At 39.1% G+C, this 21,241-nt stretch overlaps 1 protein-coding gene across 3 annotated transcripts in view; it reads right to left on the bottom strand.

Moving 5' to 3' along the window:
• Positions 1-21,241, bottom strand: part of lamb2l (laminin, beta 2-like) — a 91,755-nt gene that overhangs the window by 44,315 nt on the left and 26,199 nt on the right. For all 3 annotated transcript variants that reach the window (XM_051661354.1, XM_051661355.1, XM_051661356.1), the window contains exon 2: positions 19,240-19,315. In XM_051661354.1, coding sequence (XP_051517314.1) covers positions 19,240-19,276 — 37 coding nt within the window. In that variant the 5' untranslated portion in view covers positions 19,277-19,315. The remainder of the gene's footprint in view (positions 1-19,239; positions 19,316-21,241) is intronic.

Raw genomic sequence — 21,241 nt, 5'->3', positions numbered from 1 at the left:
CTAAATCAGACAAATTTGCTGGGAATAAAATCCCCAAATACTTAATGCCCTGTTTGGGCCACTGGAAGGCGCCTGGCTGGAAAGCCGTTACTGGACAGTAGGCTGTCAGAGCCAAAGCTTCGGATTTAGACCAATTGACTTTGTATCCTGAGAACTTGGAAAAGGAATTAATAATTCTGTGGAGGCAAGGCATAGATCTAGTAGGTTCAGAGACAAATAATAAAATATCATCTGCGTAAAGCAGAAGCTTATGCGCCACACCTCCCGCAACCACCCCCGGAAAATCCTCCTCCTTTCTTATCGCGGCTGCTAATGGTTCCAGGGCAAGACAGAACAATAAAGGGGAAAGAGGGCAACCCTGCCGAGTGCCCCTATCCAGAGTAAAATAACCTGAAATTAATCCATTTGTTTGTACCGCTGCTACTGGGTGTCTACAAAGTAACTTAATCCAACCAATAAATGTACTCCCGAACCCATACTTTTCCAAAATCTTAAAAAGATAATCCCATTCTACCATATCAAACGCCTTTTTGGCATCAAGTGAGCTGGCAGCGACCGGAGACCGATCATTCGCTACTGACCACATGATATTGATGAGACGACCACATGATATTGAAGAGCTATGGCTCCGAATAAACCCCACCTGATCTATATATAAATAAGAGATGTCATAACCTTACTTAATCGGTTAGCCAGAATTTTTGACAATATTTTTACATCTAGTTGGATCAGGGAGATTGGACGGTAACTTTTACACTCACTTGGATCTTTGTCCTTTTTAAAAATCAGATTGATCTGGGCTTGTGTCATGGTTGGAGGAAGCTTTCCATTCTTTAATGATTCAGTATAAACTTCTAACAAAAGTGGAGCCAGTTCTCTAGCATAGAATCTAAAAAATTCTGCGGCAAAACCATCTGTCCCCGGAGCCTTGCCAGTAGGTAGGGACTTAATTACCTCGTCGAGCTCCTCCAAGGTTATCTCAGAATCAAGAGAGTTTTTTTGCTCAATCGTCAGTTTAGGAAGATCTAATGGTTCCACAAAGTTTCTAATAACTTCATCAGTAGACGAAGACGTGGAACTATATAAAGATCAAGATAGAACTCTTTAAAGGCATTATTAATATCAATGGCTGAGGTAAAAATTTCACCACCAGCAGATTTTACTGAGGGAATGATAGAAAGAGACTCTCTCTGCTTTATATATCTAGCCAATAGCTTCCCTCCAAAATAGTATTATATCTATATTTCAATTGGGTCAATTCTCTGAGGCCATCAGTTGACATATGATGCTTCAGCTCTGCCTCTGCACTTTTAATATTCTCTTCCAACTCCACGAGTTCTCGTGCTTTGGATTTTTTGATGAATAAGGCATACTATATGATCCGACCCCTAAGAACCACCTTAAGTGCCTCCCAAGCCACGCCCACAGAGGATAGTGAGGACCAGTTGATCTCCATATAAACATTGATTTCAGTCTTTAACATTTGTTGGAAATCAGGATTTTGCAAAAGGGACACATTAAGGCGCAAACTATATGATTTCTTTTTCTTTGTATATGGCAACATCTCTAAACCCAGGGCATGATCTGAGACTAAGATATTTCCAACTGAGCAAACAACAACAGATGAAATGAGGGATTTGGATATTAAAAAAAAAAATCTATTCTAGAATAAATCTTATGGACTGATGAAAAAATGTATAGTCCCTACCAGATGGGTTCAAAAGTCTCCAAATATCCATAAGACCAAGATTTGTACACATTCTGTGAAGCGTCAATGTTGCTCTAGGGGGTTTACACACTTTTGCTTCACTGTGATCAAGGACTGAGTCCGTCAAAAGATTAAATTCTCCTCCCAATATTATATCATGAGGGGTGCCAGCAGTTTGCAGCATCCCTTCAAGATCTATAAAAAAGCCCTGATCATCAGCGTTAGGTGCGTAAATATTAGCCAAAATCAACCTTTGCCCTTGAATTTCAGCTAAAACAATAATGACTCTCCCTAATTTATCTTTAGTCTGTTTGAGACATTTGAATCGTAGATGTTTATTAATCAATATAATGACTCCCTTGCTCTTACTTGAGCCAGCACTAAAACAAACATGTCCACCCCATATCTTCCCAAATTTTCAGCTTCCTGCGGGGAAAGGTGTGTTTCTTGAAGAAACACAATATCATATTTCTTACGTTTAAGAAAAGTAATAACCTTCCTTCTTTTTATGGGGTGCCCCAACCTATTTACATTCCATGTGGAGAGAGATAGTACACTCATATTAACATTTGACATTTTGATATAGTAGAAAAAATAAATTGTGTGTCAAAAACAAAACCACATTCCCCATTAGTGAAACAATCAAACCCCGAACTTCCCCCCGAACAAAACAGAAAAAAGAAAAATGTGAGCATTATCCCCGCGCACGAAAGCGCCAACAGGCGACAATCCCTCTAAACTCAAAAGGTTCATGAACGCCCACGAGCCTCCACGACAACTTTGCCATCGGATTGCTCAATTTTGCCTCACAAATTTGTGAGGCAAAATTACATAACAGAAAATACTTTGTAAAATAAACCCTAGCCAATAGTAAGAATGAACACAAAGAATGTGTAGATTCATTCACAGAACTGTCTCAAAGGTGTGATCTTCCACAAAACAAATTCCAGCTGATATAAAACCGTTCAGATTCCTCAGACAGACAAACGAATGTTCAGTGAGCCGGCTGTTATGAGTTCAGCAGATGACGTAATCATTCCAATGTCCCGTAAAAATACTCAACAAAACAAACTCCAGCCAGCAAGAGGAATAAGCATGAAGAACGAACAGATTAATCCACAGCTGTTCCAAAGGAGTGTTATTCAATAGAACAAGCTCCAGCCGCTAGGCGGAACCAATACAAAAAGAAACAAAACTGGCATCCCAGTTCCCCGGATGGTCGAGTCAATTCACTCGGAGGCCGCATAAAAGTATATACCATGACTTACACAATCCGTCAACTTTATAAAAGACATCCTTTATTTGAGCACGTAGATATTTTGTGGTCATCCGTAGTGTCCACTCTCAACTGGCCGGGAACTTCAATACAAATGTAATCTTTCGTCAATGCAAAAGTTTCTTTAAAGAAAAGTGTTATTCACAAAACAAACTCCAGCCGCTCGGCGGAGCCTATGCAAAAAGCAAAAAGAAACCAAAATGATGCTCAGCTTCCTCAAAAGCCAGAGTAAGTACAGCGAGTCGACCCAATTACATGAGAAACACCCAATGGTTTACTCACCCATTGATTCGATAAAAGACATTGCCTGATTGGGACATGTAAATACTTTGCGACCGTCCTACGTTTCTATCACTCAAAAGTGATCTTTCGCTGATGTAAGAGTTTCTTACATTCCTTGAACCAATCGTGTTTCTCTCTTGTTGAACTCGCAAAGTCCGGGAACAAGAAAATATTATGGTTCTTCCAAGAAAGCTTCCCTTTGCTCCTCGCCTGACGCAACACAAGATCTTTATCGGATGATCTCAGAAATCTGGCCAGAATCGATCGGGGCCTATCTCCCTCAGCAAATCTGTGAGCTGGGACTCTGTGAGCTCGCTTGATTTCCAGCTTGTGGCCTGTTATGTCGAGCAGACTCTGGAAAAGCTCGTCTAGGAATTTCACCATATCTCTGCCCTCCTCATGCTCAGGAATTCCAACAATTTGAACGTTATTCCTTCAAGCTTTTCAAGGAGATGTTTCAAATCAACTTTGGTCATGGGCGGATTAGCGGTTAATTCCCTCTCCGAAGATTCCAGACAATCGATTCGTCTCTCAACATCAGCCGTAATCGATCAACGTATTACAGCGAGATCCTCCAAGTCAGCAAGAACCTTCGTCATCATCACCAACATGTTGGACAACTGACGCTGCGCCATCCAAATCGAGTCCCCGGTCTGTAGGCCTGTCAGGGCTTTCATCCCGAACACGTAAGTGTCTTTTAATATCTCCAGAGCCCGAGGATTTTGACTTCTTTGCCATGCTTTGCCTCAAAGAGAAAATGTGTAACTGGGTCTATCAAATATCACCAGATTATAACATGAAAATAATAAAAAATTTAGCAAAGTGCGCAGAGCTCGTCGCTCACACGTCTGCTTCTTGCATGGCATCACGTGACCTCCTTTATGGAGATTTTGGTGTTCTGGTCACCATTCACTTGCATTGTGAGGACCTATCCTCTGAGATATTCTTCTAAAAATCTTTGCTTGTGTTCTGCAGAAGAAAGAAAGTCATACACAACTAGGATGGCATTAGGGTGAGTAAATGATGAGAGAATTTTCATTTTTGTGTGAACTAACCCTTTAAAATATTTGATTATTAGGACATTTTTATTTAGTTTTGTGCATTTGAACAATTTTGGTCCTGTGTTGGGTCGCTGGGTTGATATCCAATGTAAAATCTTGGTACTGAAGCAAAACCAGTTGAGAACCACTGAAGTAGATGTTGCAGGATGGCTTGACACAGTGGGGTTGTTATAACCAGTGACTAAAATGACATTTTTGTCATTTTGGTTCGTTCTGAGCAAAAACTGTATTTTTCTGTTTTGGTTCAGAAGATTCACAGCCTCCTTTCGAAAAGGTTACCGGATAGAACAAAATAACAGAACGGTTAATAGCGTTCTTTTTTAAAATGACAGTACTCTGAGCTAAGGGGTGGGTGAAATTGCAGTGTTGCCAAATCTCACAAGAGAAACAAGCAACCTGGTCTGGAAAAACAAGCCCAAAAAAAGCCACTTGCCTCACCAAAATAAGCAAAAATAAGCTATTAAATTTTTTCCTGTCTGATGGATTTATCAGCATAGAAATCATGACAAGCATACAGTTAATTAACAGTAATTTTAATAACAAATCTGCTTCTCAGTCAAAACACGACAGCATCAAATCTGTATTAATGCATTATATCTAACAATAATTCAGTGAAGATTTAGAATTTTACTTTTGACCTCTAATAATGTTTTCCTTGTACATGGATTAGCTGTACATGTATATGTAATAATTATTCATAGTTTTTAAAAAGGTCTTCATTCACAGAATGCTACATCCACAATGGCAAATTAGGCAAAGAAATGTTTGATGCAGCAGTTTCCTTCAGAATCAAAGCACATGTTTTTCAGGCAATATGATGTGGTGTAGTTCCAAAAATTACTGTGATAAACCCTTTGGTCTTTGGTGTCATGAAAAAACTATTGGAACTTAATTAACTGGTTATAACCGGTTACCAGCTTTTAAAAATAACGTTTTCACTCCGGAACAATTGAAAATCACTTTGTTCCTGTTTTCGGTTACATTCTGCAAATAATTTCTTTTGTTTTCGTCTTCGTTCCTTGAACCGTTTTTAGTCCCTTTTTACAACACACAGGTCTTGGGGGGTCAGTGGTCTCTGACAGGCTCATGGACAGGGGTGTACTTCTCACTCTTTGGGCCCCCTGGCGCTAACATTTTCCACACACCAATGACTCTGAACAATAATTTCATCATCTCAATAGAGAATAATGAGACAGGGAATGAGTGAAAGTGAATCAGAGAAGGGGAGTAGACTCAACATGAAGTGAGTCAGTATACCTCAGTGATAATTTTAATATTCACAATATATTTGCAATGATTTTGTTGGCGACATAAAATAAAGCAAGATTGTGAATATTGCTGTGTTTTAGTACGTACATAAAAGATTTTGAATCTAATTTGAATCTCTGATTGAAAAATTCACATTTTAAGCCATATGCGAACAAACACACAAATATTGGCATGTTAAATATAATCTAAAGTCTGAAAAATATACAATAGTGATGCAATTTTTTTACAACGTACATTGCCCAGCCATACCAGTTACAGCTATGTAAAGGAAATTGATGTTCAGAAATATGAGTAAACCATTCAATTACCCAACCCTGTTGTTTGCATGGTTATGAGTGTGCAGATAAGCCTACAAAGTTCATGACAATATTGAAACCAGGCCCCTTTTCAGATCAAAAAATTTAACAACAACAGGTGCCATAAATTGCATTAGATAATACATAGATTAGCCAAAACATTATGACCACCCACAGGTGAAGCGAATAATGTTGATCATCTCCTAATAAGGCCACATGTCAAGGTCTGGGTAGATTAGATAGTAAGCAAACAATCAGTTCTCATAGTCAATGTGTTGAATGCAGGAGAAAAGGGCAGGAGTAAAGACCTGAGCGACTTTGAAAAGGACGAAATTGTTATGGCCATACGACTGGGTCAGAGCATCTCTGAAACAGCAAGGCTTATGGGGTGCTCCCGGTCAGCAGTGGTGAGTACCTACCGACAGTGGTCCGAGGAGGGACAAACCACAAACCGGCGACAGGGTGTTGGGCACCCAAGGCTCATCAATGCACGAGGGCAACGAAGGCTATCTCATTTGATCCACACTGACAGAAGGTCTACTGTGGCACAAGTCACAGAACATTTTAATGATGGTTACGGGAGGAATGTGTCACAACACACAGTGCATCACACCCTGCTGGGTATGGGGCTGCGTAGCCGCAGACCAGTCAGAGTGCTCATGATGACCCCTGTCCACCGTTGAAAGCGCCTACAATGGGCACACGAGTGTCAGAACTGGACCTTAGAGCAGTGGAAGAAGGTCGCCTGGTCCGATGAGTCCCATTTTCTTTTACAACACGTGAACAGCCGTGTATGTGTGCCCCGTTTACCTGGGGAAGTGATGGGACCAGAGTGCACTGTGGGAAGACGACAAGCCAGTGGAGGAAGTGTGATGCTTTGGGAAATGTTCTGCTGGGAAACCCTGGGTGCCCTGCCACACTGCACACACTGTATGGGAACGGTTTGAGGAACATGATGAATTCAAGGTGTTCCCTGGCCTCAAAATTCCCCAGATCTCAATCTGATTGAGCATCTGTGGGATGTGCTGGACCAACAAGTCCGATCCACGGGGACTCCACCTGGCAAGGATCTGCTGCTAATGTCTTGGTGCCAGATACCACAGGACACCTTCGGGGGGGGGGTCTTGTAGAGTCCATGCATCGGCGGGTCAATGCTTTTTTGGCGGCATACGGAGGATCAAAAGCATATAAGGCAGGTGGTCATAATGTTTTGGCTCATCAGTGTATAAGCTAATAAGTCACAGTGCTAAACTAAAGTTAATATAGTGTGCCTGAGAATCTAGTGTGCCTCAGTTAACTTACATACCATAAAATTCCTTTATTCTATCTAACGATAGAATAAAGGCTCTGATCTTTGGAATGTGAGTCTGCACACATCCGACTCTCCCTGGGTAAACAGCTGCATTACAGGCAGTGCACAGGGCGATTAGACTGGCGTGAATACCTGCAATGCAGCGGGGCAAACGTTACTTGAGGGCTCAACAATTAGCAGCCTCACACCGAGACCTGTCAATGATACTGTGCTTATAGGCTTAGAAGTCATTTTCTTTAGGTGTAAATTTCTTTGAATGTCTAGCAAAAGCTCTGATAGGATACCCAGTGGAGTTTACATCTCTCAGTGAAACACCTATCTGGCTGTAATGCTCTAATGCAGTTTTGTGGAGTAACTTTTTTTGGGGGGGGGGGATTTTTCCCCTTTTTCTCCCAATTTGGAATGCCCAATTCCCAATGTGCTTTTAAGTCCTCGTGGTCGTGTAGTGATTTGCCTCAGTACGGGTGGCGGAGGACGAATCCCAGTTGCCTCCGCGTCTGAAACCATCAACCCGTGCATCTTATCACGATGCTTGTTAAGCGCATTGCCACGGAGACATGGCGCGTGTGGAGGCTTCACGCTATCCACCGCGGCAACCATGCTCAACTCACCACGCGCCCCACCGAGAACAAACCACATTATAGCGACCACGAGGAGGTTACCCCATGTGACTCTACCCTCCCTAGCAACTGGGCCAATTTGGTTGCTTAGGAGACCTGGCTGGAGTCACTCAGTATGCCCAGTTTTGTGGAGTAACTAACTAAATGCAGCAACTCAAAAAAACTTAACTACATTTTTAGTAGCGTGACAGTGGCTGATCTGTTTTCAAGATCTAGTAACAAGCTACTTTTTGCAACAAGTAGTGGTGTAGTGTGACAAAACATCACATTTTATTGAACACACTGCTTTACAGCTGAGTGAGAGGAGGCAGTACAAAACACGCTTTTCTAGAATTCCCTCTCTTTCTCAAGTAGAAAAGTCCAATTCATTGTGGTAAATCACTTTAAAAAAAAAAAAGGAACAATTCACAGAAGTCCCTTTGCGGCATTGTATGTGTCCTTTTGTGAGACAAAATATTTAGTTAAATACACCATTATTTTCAACTCAGTTATATAAATATGCCTGTTTTTAGTTTTAATTAGTGTTGTCAGTCGATTAAAATATTTATTCTCGATGATTAATCACATGATTGTTCATAATTAATTGCGATTAACCACAGATTTTGAAAGTGTTGAAATTTTATTCTATACTTCTCTGCCTGTCAAAATCTGGTTTTCAGTGTCATTGCATAGGTTGTCATTTTTACATTAAAGGTGCAAAAAGTCTGATATGATTTATCTTTGTTTCATTTTTTACATCACAAAAACCCTCTGTTTTAACAGGGGTGTGTAGACTTTTTATATCCACTGTATGTGTTAAGAGTTCAGGTTCTTAATTACAGAACAGGAGTCTGAGCAACTTTCATAAGCACAGAGTGCAGTTTTTTTTACAGGCCACGCACACCAGAAAATCCCATTTCTCCATAAAGACTTTTTTGAGAGATGACACTGATGCATCGTTCGTAACAGCTTCCCTGAGGTGAAGGACTGGCACTTTTTCTTCATGGTTTCTCATGTTCTGACTAGCAAAGGGGAAAATGTGACTGTGAGAGTATGTGTTTGGGGTTGGGTAGGCAAGAACAGGTCTTGGCTATGGTTTTGTCATAGTCTGTTATTGAGCTTCCACACATGAAAGAGACATAGAGAGAGAGAGAGAGAGGAAGAAACAGAGAGAGAGAGAGAGAGAGAGAGAGAGAGAGAGAGAGAGAGAGAGATGAATCATCTTTAGAAATAAATCAGCAGATGAGGGTACCTCATTAGATTTCCTCTTACAGTAAATCTGTTCCGCTGACGAATTAAGTGAAAACAAACACTGCTTTTATTTTACAGTATAGCTTGAGGCCATCATTGGAAAAATAATCTAATCTAATTTGTACTCATAAATGAAAATATCTTGCAAAAACATTTTACAATTGATTAAAAAAAAATCATTGGTGAACTTGCATCCTGTTCAGATTAAACCAGTTGTCTCCTTGCAAAATAAAAATAAAAATTGTATATGCAGCAGATTTTGTTTTGGGGAGGATAAATTAATAAATTGGCTGTCCCTGTTTTAGATCAGAACTTCCCATTTATATCCCATATTTCAATAAAATAATTCATTTTTAGCCAGTTCTTTTGAAGTTAGGAAGTGAAAACAACACTATTTTAACACTAAGTTAAGACTACTTGCAACTAGTTAACTGGGCTAAAATGCTCAATTTTACCCATTATGAAGACCATATAAGGTAAACATGAATAATTAAGATTTATTGTTTCTTAATTACTTTGAATTTGCTCTAATTCTTTGATAGAATTTACAGTATAGTTTAGGAGGTTTTCAAAGTATATGTATAACTCTGCATGACAATTAGGGATGTGCAAAACTACACATTTATATAATTGACTAGTTGCTCATTTGTTTGAACGACTGTTCGACTGGTTGGTGTTAAAGATAATAATGTATAATTAGACTCTGTTATGTTCACGTGACCCCGATCAGACACGTATCAGAGGGATATACTGTATGGATGCAAAATGCAGCACTTGAACATGGTGACTAATGGATATTCAACAAATAAATGGACTACATATAAATGGATCCTTGCTGACATTCAAAAGCACAGAACTGCAAGATAATATTGCATGGACACACAATATTAATGAACTTGTGAACTAATGAACTTGATGACATCAAGAAGTTAAATTTTTTCCCCCTGCATCTATTTATTTAAGCAGTGTCAGACAAAATCAGCAAAATATTTTAATCTCTCAACAACACCTCACAAATACAGAAATATTACTCAGCAGAGGATTTCATGTCTGACAGTGATCATCTTGTAATGTATTGCTGATTCTGCACTTTGATTGCTGTAACAGCAGCACATAAAAGGACTAAACCTAAAGCATTAAAGAGAAGAAACTTCTTACAGAGGGATTTACTGTGCTGACTATTATTTACTTTTAATCACAGCAAGCTATAATGACACAAAAACACACTCCACGAAGTGGAGTCTCTTAATTTATTTGAGAATTGCATCATTAGTATAACCACCACTAAAAAAAATTGTGTTAGTATTCGACCCCACTAATCGACTAGTCAATTGTCAGACAACTAGATGATTAGCCGACAGCCATCACATCTCTACAGACAATACATTGATTTTTCTTTACCACAAACATTTGTTTAACCTCACTAATTTGGTCTGTGATACTGGCCTCAATGACTGTCCCTTATATCTGAACAAGGGCAGTAAAAAGTATTTTTTGTTGCCAACTATTGTACATGTAAAAGAACTGTAAACAAGAATAGAACTAATCATAAACAAGAACACCAACAAACATCTGTTGCGTTAGACTGAAGCACATGGCCACTTGCCCCTTCACTCTTTAACACCAACAAACTACATAAACTAATTCATGCATAATAACTACACACACAGACACGCGATTCTTCACTTAAACATCTACCTGAAGACATATTAACAACAACGGTTCCAAAGGCAGATGGGCAACTGCATTGCAATAGCAGTACAGGAATGCCAAGCCAGGAAAATGTCATTCATTAAGAGAAAATTCCAAGTGTAAAAGTATCTGACACAAAGTTAACAAAATGCCCATCTGTAGCTAAGGAAAACATTCTGCAAGACGAGGACAAGCCCCCACATGTGCTGCACAGAAGAGGCTCCAAAAAACATGATTGTGCCATGCACCTTAGGCCACATCCACACAAATATGTTTTCCTTTGAAAACGCATTGATGTTTGATACATTTACACCTCCAATCCACACTGGAAGAGAAAAGAGAGTTTTGAAAACGCTCTCCATTACTTCATACTTTTGAAAACGATGATGTTATGAAAATGAAAACAGATTAGTATGGATGTGGCCTTATTTGAGACCTAAGACCCAAACAGTGCAACACATTTTCACCCACAAAAAGCATGTCTACCTGCAACTACTTCTAATTAATTAGTTTGCCAGTCAATCATTTCTTTCTTTGTTACTTCAAATTAAATCATTCATTAAAAGCAGTCACAAAACCATGGTCCCATTAGACTTCATGCCCTATTCACTTACATTCATACGAATGCGTTTATGGGAGAGCAGAAACACAAGCTCGTGGAAAAATTTAATCTTCCACTGTGCACAAAAGTTTGGTTTGGTGAACTTAGACCTCGTTGTACCAATAGAGGATTTAAACACAGATTGACCTCTTGGCTGAATTCAGTGAATATAAATTTCAAAGCTGCATGGTTTGCAGTATTGCTGGAAGGTGGAGTATGGTATATTTAAACATTTTGTATTCATTATAATTTGTTATTATTGATGTTTTATTTATTCAAAACAGAATTCCTAGAGCATGAAATAATTTAGCATGCATATGCATTCTTCGTTAGAGGACTGCATTGTGCTTTAAGAATAAAAGGTAGTCTTGCACAGACAGTGCACCAAAACCCAGTACTGGAATGTGAACTAAAATCAGATAGCGATCTTGCAGGCACAGACAAAGCAACATAGCCATTGTTTTGAAATCGAACACAATCACAATCACAATCTAACACTTGGCACAAGAGTCTTATCACTAGACAATACCTCTATTTATAGATCGACTGATATTTGTACAATAAAGCCCTTGTGAAGAAATACATATGGCCCCAGTCTCTAAGCCTATAGATGTTGTCTACATGAAGCTCATTTCAAAACAGGCCAGAGTTGACAAAGTGCACCTGTTCTAAGAGACATACTGTAGAGATATTCCATTAAAAGGCACGTGCACACTTACAGGCACCTTGATCATATTCCTTGTCCAATCATTAACACACATTCTCACTGACCCACTTTGAGTAAGGAGAGCAGGGCACAGAGCCCACAGCTCCATATAATGAACTGGCACTTTTGCCATGGAAAAATAACGGTAAAACTAGAGCTGTCAAAATTAACACGTTAACGCACATGATTAATTAAAAAAATTTAAAGCATACATTTTTCTTAATCGCAATTAATGCTTTTACCGTTAATACAGCATAAACACTGGTTGGAAGGGCGGAAACTTTGCAATGTGTTTGCCCGGACTCATTACACTGACGGACACACCACAAACACACACATCAGTGATTCAGTGTCAGTGATTAAATGATGGAGAAAGGAGTTCTTAACTTAAACACTATTTACTGTATAAAATTAGCCCAGATGGGACTTGTGACAGAAGTTTTTTTCAGCCTAAGTAAGGCGCATTTTAACTGTCACAGAAGAATGGCAAGTCTTAACTATCACCAAAATGCAGAACAAGACGTTTTTGTCTGCAAGCGCTTTTCATGTGGAGTTCAAAGTGGTGCTTGATGCTGGCGTTAATACTTTCACGTGAATCATGAACGTGGCTTCACGATTGCTGTAGCAATCCAGATTTCCACAGTCTGATTAATATTGTGGAGGATGAGAGTTTAAGAGATTTAATGCCTGTTGCTATGAATATGCAACCTTTGGTGAAAATAGTTCTTTCAATTAGTCAAACTCCCACTTAGACTTTGGGAAACGTTTAATATTATTTAATGCTATTTTAGTGCATTTCTATCTTTATACTTTGGAAAATATTAATTAAGCATTATATTGTTAGATTTTGTTTTGTTTTCTTTCCTAAGAATGAAATAAGTGCATTTTGACAGGAAAAGAAGTATATTTAGAATCAAATTTCAGCACTTTCAAAATCTGCGATTAATCACGATTAACTATGAAAAATTATGCGATTAATCACGATTAAAAATTGTAATCAACTGAAAGGCACTTTTAAAAACACAAGTCATGTTATCTGGGAAAGAGTGGAGAGATCATATTGAAAGAATTGTTCAGGTCCTTATCTTACATTAAGGAGTTATGAGTATTAGTCTAAACAAATATGGCAAAATACTTCCTCCCCTGCATAAGAAAAATAAGAAAGCAAAAAAGCAAAGGAAAGGAATAAGTGAGGTTGACAGCTGCTATAAACAGGGAAGGCCTAGAGGGAAACCTCCATAAGAATCCTTCAAAGGCTGTTTAACAATCCTTCTTCCCACTAGGCTTTCCAGTCACCACTTAAACTATCTTTAAAAAGTATCTTATGGAAATCACACACCTGAGACCTGAGTTGTCATTTCTCAGCATTCCGCTCGTGCCCTAAATTCTGACATAACACACTGTTAAGCTTTCTGATCCACAGAAACAAAGTGTTAAGAGGAAAATATACAGGTAATATCTTTGTATTATACAGTTCACACTTGAACAGAACATATTCTGTTGTTGACTTCCTCATGAACGCTAGCAGAAAATATTAATCTACAAATGATTTGGGGGCCTGGGTAGCTCAGCAAGTAAAGACACTGACTACCACCCCTGGAGTCATGAGTTCGAATCCAGGGCATGCTGAGTGACTCCAGCCAGGTCTCCTAAGCAACCAAATTGGCCCGGTTGCTAGGGAGGGTAGAGTCACATGGGGTAACCTCCTCGTGGTTGCTATAATGTGTGGTTCTCACTCTCGGTGGGGCGCGTGGTGAGTTGTGCGTAGTGTGTAGAATAGTGTGAAGCCTCCACATGCGGAGTCTCCGTGGTGTCATGCACAACGAGCCATGTGATAAGATGTGCGGATTGACTGTCTCAGAAGTGGAGGCAACTGAGGCTTGTTCTCTGCCACCCGGATTTAGGTGAGTAACTGAGCCACCACAAGGACCTACTAAGTAGTGGGAATTGGGTATTCCAAATAAAAAAAAAATACAAAATAGAGATTTTGTTTGTGACATTTACTAATTATACAAAACAGAGACAGCAGACAGGTAAAGAGGAAAGATTTTAGGAGGAACCACAAAAGTATACACTAAGACCCACTGATTAATGTACAACAGGAAAAAAACAACAATCATTCTTGTAAAGAACATCAATATCAAAATAAGTGTGTCTGGGACAAAAGACTGGCACTCTAAGTTGCCACTGATGACAACACAGAACCATAAACACCTTCATCCGGTTATTCTAAATACTGTGGTGACAATAGCTTTGTTCCAAACCCAAATGAGCTGCCTCACTGCCTACTCTCTACACTTTAAGGCCAAAAACATGCTTTACTCAAGTATGTGGACGCACAGTATGTTTTTGAAACAAACCTCATTACTCTTTTGGTCGGGGGGGGGGATAAGATAACTTTATCTTACTTGCTCAGTAATATTCTCTCTTCAAACAGTTGGTCCGCCATGACAGCAGTTGACTTGAAAGAGAAATCTCACCGTAGAAGCGAACAGTTCATACTAATATCTGCCATACCACCACTTGCGGCAACATTGAGAATGCAATGCATACTTGAGTTGTGTATTGTTGTCTGACACATTTTGGAAGCAACAACGGATGAAATCAAGGTTTGTGTAGCAAAATGTCGCTCATGTACTTGCACAGAGCATGTTTCGTGCTTTAGGTAACATTCAAACCGAAATTAAATGAGGTATCTTATAATGCAGCATAATTTAGTTTGTGTTGGGGAGTGCACCTATGAAGTCTAAAAATGCTATCTAGGTGGGCTTGGAACACAGCCACTGCATTTTCCCATTTATTCAATCTTTTAAGTGGATATAAATAGGATAAATGGTTATTGGTTGTAGAAAAATGGCTGACGATTGAGTATATAAGGAGCTTTAGAAAAAAATAAAATGATGTACTGATAATTGCACTGAGTATAATGGGCCAAACTAAAGCTTGTTCGTTGCCCTCTCCCTCTCTCTCTCTCTGGCCTCTACCCCATGTCACAACTAATGGACATCCTCAGCACACTGTATTCATTCCATTATCTGTGAAGCACACTCACGAAATGAAAGCTCTCTGCACTTCCTCTCTTCTTTTCAGTATTACAGTAGAGATATTACTAATGAACTCTTTATTTTTCATGTCACCCTCATCTAAACCACACACTCAATAAAACATTCGGGTGGTTGAAATGAAATAATTTTGGAAAGTTGATGTCCTTTGGTGTGACATGCTGTACTCCACCTACAACTATTTTAAACAGAATTGTACTTCATTATTTTATAAGTAATATGCATTCGATTTCATATTAATTGAAAGACTACATGGAATATTTGTACTTTTAAAAGTTAATTTGTCACACCGCAGGACCATAAATGGGAAAAGGTGACAAGTCAGAGCACCTAAAATATACACTTTGCCTTATACATAAATATAAATGTAAAAATAAAATTGTTACCTTTTTAATATAACCGATTTAGTGTTAGAAAGTGACAGAAATTATTGGGGACTTGAACCTGCATCACCCATGTTAGCATGACAGCTAATAGTACCGCAGGCTCAGGAGACGTGCACAAGCCCGTGATGTTAAGCCCAAAGTATACTTTGGTTTTGATGAGAACGCTTAGTGTCTGTGTACAGTCGAACGCAAAGCCTTTCAAAGTATACTTAATTTGACTGTGCACACATACACAGGTGGTTGGCGCGTGCACGCTACTACTACAATGAGAAACTAGACTATTTCTTTAGGAGTTTAGACCCATAAATATGTCTTATAGTCCTTCAAACTTGAGTTATATAAATGAAGGTATCTCCTGACCACCTCACACACGCACTCTTTTTTTATCTCCCCTTTTCTCCCAAATTTGGAATGCCCAATTCCCAATGCACTCATGGTCCTCGTGGTGGCGTAGTGACTCGCCTCAATCCGGGTGACGGAGGACGAATCTCAGTTGCCTCCGCGTCTGAGACCGTCAATCCGTGCATCTTATCACGTGGCTTGTTGAGTGCGTTACCGCAGAGACGTAGCGCATGGAGGCTACATGCTATTCTCTGCGGCATCCATGCACAACTCACCACGTGCCACACCGAGAGCGAGAACCACACATTAGAGCGACCACGAGGAGGTTACCCCATGTGACTCTACCCTCCCTAGCAACCGGGCCAATTTGGTTGCTTAGGAGACCTGGCTGGAGTCACTCAGCACGCCTTGGATTCGAACTCGCGACTCCAGGGGTGGTAGTCAGCATCAATACTCGCTGAGCTACCCAGGCCCCTTCACACATGCACTCTTGACACATCCACATTGCACATCCACTGTTGTTGTTTCCACATTCGTCTTCTGTTCTTTAGCGGTGATTGCATCTTCTTCTAGTGCTTCTTCATGATAGCAATGGCTCAAATGTAAGTGTTGCCACTTTGTGGACCCACTAATTAGTGCAAATAATTCCAGGTGCATTTCAGAATACACACTATTATAAAAATGGCACTCACGTTCATTGCTCGAGCACTCTGCTGATAATGAAATTTGCATCACACGTCCTGTATGCAGACACCTAGCATTCATGTCTACCTGAAGTTTACTTTGGGCTTAAATGTGTCGAGAGCACATGCACTAAACTTTGTGCCACAACTTCAATGTTTCACTATCTTTGCATACAGAATGTGTGTAAATAGAAAGCAGTAACACTATTAATGAGCCCAGCTTTGTTTTGTACCATATGGTTTAGAGGATTGACTGCCTTCTGTTGCCTTTACACACCTCCTTCAGGAGGAACTTAATTCTTATGCTGTGTTTGTCAGGGTTCAGCCACTTCTGTCGGTTGTGTTTTTGTTGTCTTTGTGGCTGAGCTCTGACACTCATGTTTAGTGTCTTGTCTAGTCTGTGTGAGAACGCATGGCTCGCACTTTTGGCATTGTCATGCTTTCTCTTGTCTTGCTGTTTATTGGCATGACTGCATTGCTCTTATGTCATCCTTTTGGCATGCACTTGTGTCAATTGTTTGTGTCTGTCTCTCGCGACCTCGGGCATGCTTGGCGTTGCGCTCGCTTTGAGCTGCACGTCCGAGTCACAATCTGTTTTCATATTGTGCCGCGGTTCGGCCGCTTCTGTCTTGGTGCCTGTTTATTTGGTCCTGAACCCTTGCACAAATGTCCCATCTCGTCTGTCGTTTGGCATGAGTGCATGTTGCCTTGTAGTCTCTGGCGTTATGCACTCGTGTCATTCCTGTGTTTGTGAATGTGAGAGCGCATGGCTTTGTTTATTTTCCATACTGCCACATGTCTCAGTCTTGCATCATACCCCGCCTCCTTGTCTGCTCATTATTAGTTCATTTGTTTCACCTGCCTCTTGTTAACCTGTTTTATTTCTCTCCCTATATTAGCTCCTCGTGTATGCTGTCCTGTACTGGATTGTTTTGGTCTCTTCTGTCGTCAAGTGCTCGTGTCTTCTGTCTACCTTCCCAGTCGGTTCAAGTTTTTAGTTTGGTTTTGTTTTTCCTTTTTTTCCATTGTGGGAATTTTTGGTTATGTTTGTTTTCTTTATATTTAAATAAAAGCTCATTGTTGCTCTCTGCATTTGGGTCCTCCCTTCAAAATACACCAATCCATGACAATGTTTGGGAAATAGCAGATTATCATAATGGTACTAGGAGTTTCAAATAATGATTTAACTTTGAGGGTGAAAGCAATGTGAAAGAGAACCTTGTTAGGTGATGCCACATGGGAAGAAATTGAGAGATGAAGTTTTGGCATCCTGGATTTAAAATAGGCAGTGACAAATAACAACCAAAAAAAATCTAGGGTGATCTTGTATTTGTAGTGATTCTAATGTAAAGTGTACACATGCATTTGTGTATATGTAGATATACACTGCAAAAATACAATATCAATGTGCTGAAAACATCTAAAACATAAAGCCTTTTACCTACAGTATGTACAACTTTAGAGAGGTACAAATCTTGAATCTTTTTAATCTCTATGAAACGTACGAAAATATATGTGCACTAAAACCACAATTTACAAAGGAATCAGACTGATTACACTGTGAATTTTACGACAGGAGTTTGAAAGTTCAGCTGCTGAAATCAGTCTGTACTTACCGAAATTCGAATCACTGCCCCCAGTGGCCAAAGCTGTAAGTGATGTTGAGGTGAAATGTACACTGTGTGGCACCAACAGCGTGCTGTTATTTTTTAGTTGTAAATGATGAAATACAGTAAACAGGAATGCATATTTTATTACCCTGCTCCATAACCCAAACCGCATTTCTAAACCTAACCATCAGAAAAGTACTAATTAAATTTTTAGAGAAAAAATGCAACCTTCAATTCGCACTCATCATTGTTTATCTAAACGCTATCACTTACTGGTTTCCATGAGACCAAAACCCCTGTGTCAGTAGCACCACAAAGAACGGTAAATGCATTTGAATTTATGCTAAAATTTCTGATGGGGATGCCACTTGTCAGTAATCTGGCAGTATGGGGTCGATTTCAGTATACATAAACATTTGGAAGCAGCATGTTGATTTCCCATGCGATCATGTTGAACGAATAACTGCTGATACTAATGAGATCACATTGTGATATCACTTCTCTGACACCCCAAGGTCACTCTCCCAATCTATCATACAACTCTACAACTTCCACAGACCATATGTCTTTGTTAGTATGTTTAGGGTGGTCATTACAGCGATTCCTGATCTCTCAATGTTGTGCAAACACTGAAAGAAACTTTCCTCGCCTTTTTGAGCAGAGTTGGCCCCAGGTGTACAGTTTCCTCTCCATGATGCATACACCTTTCATTATGAAACACAAATAAGCAAGGCCAAGCAAGCTCAGTGCCTCTGATTACTGCTCTTCAGAGAGTTAAAGGACCAGGCACTGATGCTGAAGAAGAAAGGGGGCAACAGGTTGGCCATGTTTTCATTGCTTAAGTCTAGATTGTACGGTGTTGAAAAGGGCTCTCGTGGGAGCTTCTGTGAAAGAACTCCTGGGTGGGGGTTAGGTAGGGGTCTGCGTGTTTGAACTTCACATTGTTTAAGCAGCTTATCCCCCATTCATCGCACTGGAGAGTAAGACTTTGATAATCTCATAGGATTGTTTGTGTTGTCATCGGCCGTTTTATGATCCCGACTTGAAATGTCTAAAATACTCCAGAATGTACTTGATTCAGTTGAATGTAATCTCTGACTTACCCAGAAAGAGGAGATTGAAATACATGACCATCATCATGGGTTATCAAACAAACATGAGCAGCTGATACCCAGGGGCCTGAAATACAAAGAAAAAATGTTAGAACAAATATATAAAACAAATAGTAAATAAATATATACTATAAAATGTAAATAAAGCATTTAAAACAAATATAGCAGGCCCCCATTCTATGTGCCCTAAGTGTTAAATTGATGAAGAAGTGGCAATCACATGACATTTATCGTGATTTACAATCATGCTCAATAAATGCATCTGACTATGAAACTCATTTTTGTTATATTTAAAAAGGGATATTGTGGGATGAAATGGCATGGTCCTTATTTCCACATGAATTAATTGATCATTGGACACAAACATTAAATAGAGTAAACACTAACGGTGTTTGAAATGCTCGAACCTATGTACTGAAATGTGTTTTTTACAATGATGTGCAAATTGACACACAATCAATGAAAAGCACTTGACCAGAACAAGAAGGTCAGTGCATCTATTCCATTAAGCACAGACTTTTGACAGTAATTATTTTATGCACTATCCTCTCGATGTGTCTACCTTACCGGCACTGTAACATGCTGGGCTATATCAATCACACTAGTACAAGTTAATTACCCAACTATACTGCAGTAAGCAATGCAGAAACTGTTATGAAATTAAACCAAGGGGAAAAAAAACTATTGTGTGCAGCAACAAGAGCCACGAATCCAAATTTAGTCTGCAAGATATCTGAAAATGTCATACACTGAAAAAAGTGTAACCTGCAATTGTTACCTTATGGAGCTATTTCTACTTGATTTAAAGGAATATTCGGGGTTCAATACAAGTTAAGGTCAATTGCCAGTATTTGTGGCATAATGCTGATTAACACAAAAAATTATTTTGACTCGTCCCTCCTTTTCTTTAAAAAAAGCAAAAGTTGAGTTTATAATGAGACACTTACAATGGAAGTGAATGGGGCCAACTGTTGGAAGGTTTAAAGGCAGAAATGTGAAGCATATAATTTTATAAAAGCAATTACATTAATTCTTCTGTTAAAATTCATGTATTATTTGAGCTGTAAAGTTGTTTAAATCGTCATTTTTACAGTCATTTTGGGGTTTTAGTGTTTGTTGACATTACATCGTCATGGCAATAAAGTTATAAAGTTGGCTATAACTTTACACAGAAAAGGTTAGTAAGTGATTTTATCACACTTAAATCATGTTAACATGCATATTGTTAATGTTTTGTGGCTATACTTTTGAAACAGTGAGTATTGTAACATTTATCGATTGACGCCATTCACTTCCGTTGTAAGTGCCTCACTGTAACCTAGATTTTTGCTTTTTTTAAAGAAAAGGAGGGGCAAGTCAAAATTAATTTTTTTTGGTTATCAACATTATGCAAAAAATGCTGTCGGTTGAGCTTAATTTATATTTGACCCGGAATATTCCTTTAACTCTTAACATTAGTTTTATTGGTATAATCTAATGTTGATTTAGATTCAGTTGATATGAAAAATTATATTTTTGACTGGAATCAAACCAGCTAATTTAAAAGTCACCACATAAAGCATAATGACATTTATTTGTGTCACCTAATTTGTCAAGTTGATTAAATCACAGTTTTTGACTTGATTAAAACCAGGCAATTATGGTTAGGGTTAGAACATGTTAGGGTTCGGGTTGTTACCACATTTTATAATGTTACCATATGAAGTTCATTTTTTAAGTTACCTAACAAAACATTTTTTACAATGTATTGCTGTTCCTCCCAGGGATAAATGCTGGATGATAGATTGCTTACTGATTGTACACTCTAAAGACAATGCTATCTACATTAAGTAACCATCTGTGTAGACATTACTCCTTACGGTCACTGCGTTACAAACTCTACTTGGAAAAAAAAATATTTGCTCTTCCAAAAGACAGTAGACAGTTCTGGACTTGATAAGTTCATCACACCAGTTTTACTGGACACGCAGTAAAAAACAATTCAACCAACTAA

This window comes from Myxocyprinus asiaticus, chromosome 29 (assembly GCF_019703515.2).
Source record: "Myxocyprinus asiaticus isolate MX2 ecotype Aquarium Trade chromosome 29, UBuf_Myxa_2, whole genome shotgun sequence".
Taxonomy (NCBI): domain Eukaryota; kingdom Metazoa; phylum Chordata; class Actinopteri; order Cypriniformes; family Catostomidae; genus Myxocyprinus; species Myxocyprinus asiaticus.
This window is presented reverse-complemented; position numbering and strand designations above follow the sequence as displayed.